Source organism: Scyliorhinus canicula, chromosome 4 (genome assembly GCF_902713615.1).
Source record: "Scyliorhinus canicula chromosome 4, sScyCan1.1, whole genome shotgun sequence".
NCBI lineage: Eukaryota > Metazoa > Chordata > Chondrichthyes > Carcharhiniformes > Scyliorhinidae > Scyliorhinus > Scyliorhinus canicula.
In genome coordinates this window covers 191,740,806-191,750,972 of record NC_052149.1, presented here as the reverse complement: position 1 = coordinate 191,750,972, position 10,167 = coordinate 191,740,806, and the positions used below count along the sequence as shown (strand labels likewise).

Here is a 10,167-nt window from a genome sequence, read left to right as displayed (position 1 = left end):
CGGACCACAGGCCTCTAGTCCGCATAATCCAGAAGGATTTAAATGACATGACACTTCGGTTACAGCGAATTCTTCTTCGACTCCGCCGCTATGACTTCGAACTTGTCTACACGCCAGGCAAAGAGCTGATCATTGCAGATGCCCTATCCCGGTCCATCACCACACCGTGTGAACAAGGTGACTTCATCTGCCACATAGAAGCGCAAGTGCAATTGTGTGCCAACAACCTCCCAGCCTCTGATGAACAGGTGGTCCAAATTCATGAGGAAACGGCCAAGGATTCTCGACTGCAGCGTCTGATGCAGCACCTTACCCATGGCTGGCAGAAGGGACATGTCCCCAATTCTTTAACGTGATCCCCGATCTTCAAGTGTGTTTCTTGTAAAAAGGCCCCATCCACCTTCAAGCTCCTCAGATGCACGAAAACACATGACCGTTTAACTGGCCCATTTAGCCCCCTCACATTCCATGTGACCAGCTTGGTCGGAGGGCACCCCGCGCCTCCTCCCCTGCCGATCAACCATACCTTAAGCCAGGCCCCGGCCCATGCCACACACCCCTCCAGGCCCACCCTCAGATGTCCACCCTCACCACTCCCTCCCATGCTACACCACAGCAACAACACCTTTGTCAGCCCCCCCCTTCCCTTAAACCAAACAACTACCCCATCCCCCTCTGCTACACTAACCACCTGATCAGCCCCCAGTGCGCTCTCATTAACTAGCCTGCCCAGCTAGCCTGGCAGCCCCCGCCCAAGACGCGTAAGCCTCCTACCCCGTCTCCCCCCCCCCCCCCACTCGCACACTTCCAAGAAGCAATGAAACAAGAAAAATACGTTGCCCTCACCCTCATTCGCAACAAAACATCTCGAAGGAGAAAAGTTCTCCAACAACCATCCAAACAAAGATCCAAGAAAAAGCGGACTAAAAAACACCCATCTCCTCACACGTCCTCCACACTTCAATGTCCTCCTTCCCGTCAGTCCATTGTCCCTTACGAATTCCATCGACTCTTCTGGTGTTCCAAAATAGTGCTCTCGGCTATAAAATGTCATCTAGAGGCGGGCTGGGTACAACATCCCAAACTTCACCCCCTTTTTAAAGAGGGCAGCCTTCACCCGATTAAACCCAACTCTCCTCTTCGCCAGGACTGCGCCCAAGTTCTGGTACACCCGAAGCTCACTCCCCTCCCAGGTGCACCTCCTTGTCTGCCTCGCTCATCTCAGTATCTTCTTGGGTCAGCACAGTGGCACAGTGGGTTAGCTCTGCAGCCTCACGACGTCGGGGTCCCAGGTTCGATCCTGGCTCTGGGTCACTGTCCATGTGGAGTTTGTACATTCTCCCCGTGTTTGCGTGAGTTTTGCCCGCACAACCCAAAGATGTGCAGGGTAGGTGGATTGGACACGCTAAATTGCCCCTTAATTAGAAAAAATGAATTGGGAACACTAAATTTATAAAAAAAACAAAATTTATAAAAAATCTTAGTATCTTCTTGTCCAGGAGCTGTTGAAAACGCATCACCATCACCCTTGTTTGCTCATTCGCCTGTGGCTTCTTCATCAGTGCCCTGTGCGCTCGGTCGAACTCCAGGGGCCGGTTAAAGGCCCCCTCCCCCACCAGCTTCTCCAACATTTTGGCTATATACCAGCCAACGTCCACTCCCACGAAGCCTTCAGACATCCCCATGATTCTTAGGTTCTACCTCCGGGAATGGTTCTCAAGTCCTCCACCTTCTCCCTTAACTCCTGCATCACACCAATCTCGGCTGCCAATGAGGCAAGCTGTTCCTCGTGATCTCCCACCACCTCCTCCACTTTCCAAATGGCCTGGCCCTGGGACACCAGCCTCTGCTCCACCTAGTTATTTCCCACTTTTAACGGCTCTACCGCCTTGGCTATATCCTCCTGGGCCTCCTTCCTCTGTCAGAAAGTCCACCAGTTGCTGTGTCGACCACTGGGCAGGCATGACAGACCCTTTACCCTCTGCCATCTTGTCCTATTGCACATGAAGATTCTCCTGCTCCAACTGCTCCCTTCTTCTCGATCCACCTCTGGTGCGTGGATCCATCCACCATCCTCACAACCCAAAGCTGTGCAGGGTAGATGGATTGGCCTCGCTAAATTGCCCCTTAATTGGAAAAAAATAATTGGTTACTCTAATTTTTTTTTAATTCGTCACTTTACACTGGCAACTAATAAGTAAGGGTTAGTGACACAAAAGCAAAACAATGTCACTTTTCCATAACTCTGTGATAAGTAAAGGCTAGAAGTGGAACTTGTTTACTTTGATTTCAAGCTGAAGTAGGGAGCTTTAACCTTTATATTGGTTGGTCTAAAAATCTGAAAGCCACAAACATTTTTTTAGTATAAATTTAGAGTACCCAATTATTTTTTTTCTCCAATTAAGGGGCAATTTAGTATAGCCAATCCACATCTTTGGGTTGTGGGTGTGAAACCCACGCAGACATGGGGAGAATGTGCAAACTCCACACGGATAGTGACCCAGGGTGAGGATTCGAACCGAGTCCTCAGCACCACACTCCCAGTGCTAACCACTGCTAACGTGCCGCCCCCACAAACAGTTTTTAAACAGTTGACAAATTGTCTTTGCATTCACATAAATGTCTTCTTGCCTCATTTTAGAAAATAAAAAGGTAGAGAAATATTGCCGTCATGGTGTTATTTTCTTAAATCATACTGTAGTTCCCCTCCATCCTATAACTATTTATTAATTTGTACTGAAAAGAACCCTGCCAGATATGTGCAGCTATTTCTGGCGAGTACGAATGTGTACATCTAACCAAAGAGGATTTGATTTTTTTGAAAAATGGAAGTAAATTTTTGTCAGATTGTTATTTTCTTTTGCAGCTCCTCCGCTGGGTACTCCATTTTCCCTTGGAGCTGGTCGATCGAAAGTCTGGACCATTAAGATAGGTAATGATCAGATTGGAACCAGCACAGCTTTCAGTTGTCAGAGTCGTTACGGCCTAGAAGGAGGCCTTTTGACCCATCAAATCCATGCTGGCTCTCGAGACTAACCCAGTCAGTGTCATTTCCACCCGGACACCGCTCTATCCCCATAGCCCTGCAAGTTTATTCTCCTCAAGCGAAACTCAATTTCCTTTTGAAACCACTGATCGCCTCCACTTTCACTACCCTGGTAGGCAGTGGGTTGCCACTTGCTGTGAAAGAGGTCCATCCTCACATTCCCCTTATGTCTAAGACCGCAAGAAATAGGAGCAGGTGTAGACCATAATGTTCCATGAGCCTGCTCCACCCTTCAATATGATCATGCCAGATCCTCTGTCTTAACTCCACTTTTCCACCTACTCCCCAAATCCCTCGATTTCCCCGAGAGATCAAAAACCTGCCTGTCTCAGACTTAAAGATACTCAATGTTAGACACTGACACTCCTCTGGGATAGGGATTTCCAAATGTTTACAACCCTTTGAGTGAATACATTTCTCTTACTTTCAGTCCAAAATGATTGGCCCGTTCCCCGTGTTCTCGATTTCTCAGCAGGTGAAGCAACCTCTCATTGTCTACCCTGTCAATCCCCTTCAGAATCTTCTACGCTTGGCATTTTATCAATTAAAGAGCCAGTGAACAATTAACATGTTTTCTGACAACTCTTGTATGGTCCTGAATAATTTCAACTGAACGGTGCAAGTGAAAGTGTTTGGGAATATGTCATTGTGTTGTGTATGCTCCATATTGCACCGCGGATAATGTTCTGTCCTTCTGTTCCTCCAGTGTCTCTTTATCCAAATGTTCTCGCTTGGTATAGAGAATTATTCACGGTTGACTTTCATTCTGTGAATGCGTGGGTATTGGTGCAAAGCCACCTTTCTTCCCATCCCTGGGAGAGGGCAGTTCACGCGTACACCCACAGTGCAAACCTCCAATAGGGTATTTCACTTGGGTCCTGAATCCTTAGAAATGGCTCCTGCAGACCTGCGCTTTGCATCAGGTTTCTGCTGATGCTCAAACCCTGTTCAGGAACACTGCAATACCATTTGCTGCACAGTTGATTTCCGGAAAGGCGGTCCTTGCTGTGTCAGATATTTATGCTAATCACGCGGAGCTCTGCGCTTTTTAATCCACGCCCAGGCAGTGCAGATAGAGAATAGTATCTGAATCTTTGGTGAAGCGGGACAAAGATAAGGGTAAGTAATACTCCCACGCTCTTGTTTTAACAAAAAAACGTTCCATTCCTTAACATTTGGATCCTACAGAGCATCCAAACATTTCTTTAATTTGCAGGTATTTGGATTTAAGATCTCTTGATGTTCGCAATTCTAGCAGTTTTGCTGAGCAATCATATCCCATGTTAAAATTAGTAACGGGTGAAGGTGCCAGATTATTTAGACAAAGGCGTGCATGAAAATCTTCGGGGCGAATTGTTGAAGAGTTGAAAATTAAACTGGATTGCAAATTTTGGAAATTTGAGGTTCTTGGAATAAGGCTGTTTAATTTCAAATTCTGGGTATTGGAAGCCTTTCTTTTGTTAATCTGTCTCATTTCAAACTCCGAATTATATGAAATTCACCCATCGAATCCTCTTCAATTTTTCATCTTTCAACAATAACAGCAAACAATCTGAAACTGAATTAATGTATTTCAATAGGGCGGCTCCCATTGACAACAATGCGAAACAGAGGAATGTAGAATTAACGTGATCTTAATGTACAATCTTTGGGAGGCAAAATCTGCGAGCCAAATGATTGGACATGAGCGAAACATAATGTTAAAATTTATGTTTTCCTGTAAGGCTGATAGTTTTCTGTACAGTTTCATGCTGTGCTTCGTTGAGCATTAATATCATGATCGTTTTTATATGTGAAACTCGTGGATCAAACGGTTTCTGCACAAAAAGACCATATTTGAAATAATATTCCAGGATAAATATCTCATACTATTTCCGAGTGCGTGCTTTGTATTCCCATTAAGTGACTTTACATGCCGCATTGCACTGTACAGCCTTTGATTGTGACTTTATTTTGCAGCAGACGCCATGTCAGACAAACCAAATCTTTGCGAAATCATACAATTTGATAAGAAAAAACTGAAGAAGACAGAAACCAAAGAGAAAAATCCTCTGCCAACAAAAGAGAGTAAGTATGTCAAAGCTGGAGACAGCCCCCAACTGCTGACCACACCTGGTGATACTATTGTGCAGCATAATTATAAATTGCTAATATTTGGCGTGATATAGTGTGAAGTGTACATAATTGTTGTTTAATACTGCAGAATATTTAAATGTCTGGTATAATAGCAAATAATGGGTTGTGTCCAAACGCATGTGTATAATTGTATTTTACTGGGAAGGTTATTGTTACAGAAACCATGCTGAGACAGTTGAAATTAGATTGCATAAGCTTTGCTAATAGATTGGTTTCTTTTTGTTTCAGTAATTGAAGAGGAAAAGAGGCAAGAATCAACTTCATGAATGTGAAATGGAGGGGATGCAACCTTTATTTTTTTTAAGTTGACTGGTTTTTGTTTCAAACCCTTACTGCTCACTGACTTGCGGGTGGGACTCTGTTGTAGCATCCAGCCCACTCCCAAGATGGGGACTACACCCTGTATTGCACCAAGGGACCAACTTATCAATAATGGTGTTTGGACCATACAGTGATAGGAAACAATGTATCTGCGCACTAAATATGTGAAGTCGGTTTTATTTTATTTGAGTATTTAAAATCCATTTTCCATGGACACTTCTATGCTTAACATGTTAAAAAAACTAATAAAAACCAATGAAATAACCCAATGTGTGGAAAAGTTTAGATTTTTTTCTTGCACTTCCTCACCCCATGCAATCTTTACAGCTAATTGGCAAAATCCATTTGGGGTTCTTTTAATTAAAGTCTCCCAAATGAACTGATGCATCTCATAAATGTTTACCTATCTTTGAGACACTAATTGAATTAACATTGTGGTAATTTACTTGCTTTTTTTTTAGAATGTTGCTAAATGTATGTTAAAGATATGAGATAATAGTGAAGCGGCTGGGTAAAAGTTATTTTAGAATCCCCAGCAGCATTTTCAATGAATTAATTGTTATATTAACATAGAATACCTGTAATGAAAATGATGTATGGTGGTCTTCCATCATAAGTTGCATCAGATAGCATGGCGTCAAGGACCCGTGTTCGATCCTGGCCCCGAGTCACTGTCTGTGTGGAATTTGCACAGTCTCCCTGTGTCTGCGTGGGTCTCACCCCATAACCCAAAGATGTCCAGGTTAGGTGGATTGGCCATGCTAAACTGCCCCTTAATTGGATTTGAAGATTAGAAGATTAAATATTGTCATACAAGTTTATGTCCGGTTTTCACACTGCAATGTTACAACTTCAATGCATTATAGTGTTTAATCCTTTCATATAATTGTAACAAACTATGCTGGGGTTCTGGTAGTCTGTAAATAAATACATATGGTATTGTCTGGTAGTTCTAAAGGTTCTATAAATCTTCCTTTAATGTATGGAAAATTTATTTTTAGGCTGCTCAAGGATCTGTCATTTATTTAAACAGTCACTGTGCACATCATTCAGAAGTATGTGTCCTTTTTGGGGATCTTTTATCCAATACAAAACATAAATGAGGTTGCAGCTTAATTCAGTAATTAATGTCATATGTATCACCACTGAATTGTTCTAATCAAAATGGTAGTTCTGGCCTGCCAGTAACATTTAAAATATCATTGTAACAGAAAGTGTGATGGTTCCAATGATATATGGAGTTTGCTTCCAATTTATAAAGAACATTTTAAATTGAATTTTTCCAAAAGGCACCACTTTCCAAATAACCATTTTGTAAGGTTGAAAGATTACAATAAATGCACGTTGCATTAGTTAGAAGTCTACATTTTATATTTTGTTCAAATTATAATTTATTTTTGACCTCAACTCTGTGATGCTACTCATTATCCCCAAGCTGAGGCCAGACAACTGTTCCCAGACATTTGCAAGACAACGCAATGATTTATTTTCTCCGCACTCCAACTATGCAGCAAAGATTAAATATTATCGGTACGTGTTTGTGTCCTGTTTTCAGGCTGCAATGTTACAATGTCAATGTATTATGGTGTTTAATGTAGTTATTTCACATAATTGCAACAAACAATGCATGGGTCCTTGATAGACTGTAATTAGATGCATGTAGTATTGTCCAGTATTGCTCTAGAGATGCTACAAATTGCCTCACAAGACAGAAATCTTCTCTTGATAATGTACATGTATGTACATCAGCTAAAAGTAAGTTTGGACTTGGCTGGATGACCTATCCTTCCTCCTCACAGTTAAATATCTTAGCTCATACAAAATATTAGTTGGATGATGGCTGCTGCTGCAACATGTGGAAGTTATGCTGACTTAGGTCATCATTTCCCAAGTGAAAGGAATAAGGAGAATTGGCGGAGAGGGGACAAGCCCGATAATAATTCATCAAGCCCATGATGCCTTATTCAGATTGTTCAATTGTATAATATTTATTTACATTGCATTTACATACAGATTTAAGATTTCTTCCATTAATTTATTATGTTAATTTTCCTTAACATATTTATCAAATTCATGATTTAATTTGTCTCCCCCATTTCACCATTAATGTTATAACACAGAAACAATGGCAGGTTTACGGAAATCTACAGAATTGACTGGTTTAGTTACAAAAAAAATGCTGGTGTTAGTAATTAATAAAATGGCAATGGTTGTGTTTTAACAGAACAGGTAATATACAATGGAGTTTGTACCACACTATAAGATAAAGTTATATTTTAAAGGTGTATTTTCATCATTGACTTTCCATAGCTGAGCTTTCGGAGTATCTAGAGGACCTTATCTTTGTGATGATGACGTATGCATTTCATGCGATCCGGGAGAGTGTCACTGGACACAATAGCCCTCTGTATCGTAGCGTGTTGACAGAGGATTTTTGTTCTACAATCAGTAGTACTGTCTGTTCATTTTTGAAAACTGGCACAGTACAATCCGTCCTCGGCCAGCAGATTCCTTATGCAGTAAAAGGTAATCCACACGACTTCCATATTCAAATCATGCAAGGTTATCAAAAATAAGAAACACGGGACAGCACGGTGGGGCAGTAGGTTAGCCCTGTTGCCTCACGGCGCCGAGGTCCCAGGTTCGATTCTGGGTGACTGTCCGTGTGGAGTTTGCACATTCTCCCGTGTTTGCGTGGGTTTCACCCCCACAACCCAAGGATGTGCAGGGTAGGTGGATTGGCCATGCTAAATTGCCCCTTGATTGGTTTAAAAAATAATTGGATACACTGAAAAAAAAAATTTTTTCATAAATTTAGAGTACCCAATTATTTTTTCCAATTAAGGGGCAATTTAGGGTGGCCAATTCACCTATCCTGCACACCTTTTGGGTTGTGGGGGCGAAACCCACGCAAACACGTGGAGAATGTGCAAACTCCACACGGACAGTGACCCAGGGCTGGGATTCGAACCCGGGTCCTCAACGCCGCAGGCAACAATGCTAACCTCTGTGCCACCGTGCTGCCCTCGGATACACTAAATTTATTTTAAAAATAAGAAACACTTGTCTGTTGCAGTTTCGAGAATTAAGATACAGAAAGGTTCCAACTGCACATCAAGTTTAGAATAAATAAAATCTAAACAAGGCTCACGTCTTTGACAACTATATATTAAAAATCCCTTTTTAATTTTCAAATCCGCTGCTGCATTTGTACACAATGTCCGTCGAAGGTAAAATGTTTTCAATATCTTAAACACTTCTTAAATGCTATGCATTGTGTTACTGCTCTAAAAATGTTGACGCGTCCAAGATCGGAAGATTTCTACAGGGAACAGTAGCACCACTATGATAAAATAATGGACTGGGAGAAATGGAAGGTTTATCAGCAGACAGTATTTTTCATATTAGGTATCATATTTAATATGCGTATTAAAAAAGGTTCCAATGTGGACATTGTGAATAAGCTAACAGATGGGCAATTGATTTTGGAACATTCTAAGCTTGGAACAGCTGGCATCACAGTGGAACAGACGAGACAATCCTTAATTCTTTGTTGAAGGGGACAAACAAATTTGTGAAGAAATCAGGCTGGCGATATAATGCCAACTTATAACCACTCTGTTGCTGGATATTGCCTGTACTTATGAGATTATTGATATGTTTTCTGTTGTTTGTAATTGAAGAAGCATATTAAATGTAAACCCTCTATTTGTTTTATAAACGTGCTATTCCGTGCCTTGTATAATTTTAAATAGTGCTCAGTCACATACCCAGTCCACTCGAATATTGTAACCGGTGATGTTCTTGTCGCTGCACTGTTATATTGTGTCTGGAAAAAGAGTCAGCTGATCACATTGATGTCTGCACCAAACAGACATCACGTTTAGCTGGTCCAGGCATAATCAGCAGTGCTGGATTAGTTCCCAGGTTGAAGACAATTTACGAGAAGAAACATTATGCTATTTTAAGGAATTTCTTGCTGGCTGATTTTGTTTATTGGTATCTACAGTACCTGCAAAGATAACTGCAGGCTTTTCTCTGCTGTCAACAATCTCCTTAAATCCCCGAGCCCCTCCCCTACACCCTCACCGTAAACAAATTACTGAACGCACTTTTTAGATCAAAAGAAGAACATTCCATGCTCAAATATGTATTCTGTGCTGCAGTTTTATTTTACTAGCTTATTTTGTGTCGATTCAGGATCTGCTCCTGTGCGAAAATTGGAACTCACTAGCATTAGGATAATTGATAAGAAATCAATAGGAGCCTTCAAAATACCAAGATTACAATATTCCTCTGGAGGCTAGTATTGTTCAACTCACCGTCTCCCAGTATACCTTTTCCCAACAGCACTCCTAAGTGCCAAATGAGCCAGGCCACACATATGAATAAGTAGCGGAAATAGGCCATTTGGCCTCCCAAGCCTGCTCTGCCATTTAATAAGATGGGGTACTGTGTAGCAGTGGTTAGCACCTCTGCCTCATGGCTCCGAGGACGCGGGTTCGATCCCGGACCCGGGTCACCGTCTGTGTGGAGTTTGCACATTCTCCCTGTGTCTGCGTGGGTTTCACCCCCACAACCCAAAGATGTGCAGAATAGGTGGATAGGCCACGCTAAATTGTCCCTTAATTGGAAAAAAATAAATAAGATGATGGCTGATCTGG

General features: G+C 41.9%; 1 protein-coding gene across 2 annotated transcripts; it reads left to right on the top strand.

Moving 5' to 3' along the window:
- The first annotated feature begins 4,014 nt into the window (after positions 1-4,014).
- Positions 4,015-5,767, top strand: LOC119965262 (thymosin beta-11-like). Of its 2 annotated transcripts, none has more exons than XM_038795767.1 (3): positions 4,015-4,165; positions 5,006-5,113; positions 5,411-5,767. In XM_038795767.1, the coding sequence occupies exons 2-3, from the start codon at positions 5,014-5,016 to the stop codon at positions 5,446-5,448; spliced, it is 138 nt and encodes a 45-aa protein (XP_038651695.1). In that variant the 5' UTR covers positions 4,015-4,165; positions 5,006-5,013; the 3' UTR covers positions 5,449-5,767. The 2 variants fall into 2 exon arrangements, with proteins under 2 accessions (XP_038651695.1, XP_038651696.1); XM_038795768.1 differs by having other exon boundaries at positions 4,016-4,165; positions 5,009-5,113.
- The last annotated feature ends 4,400 nt before the right edge of the window (positions 5,768-10,167 follow it).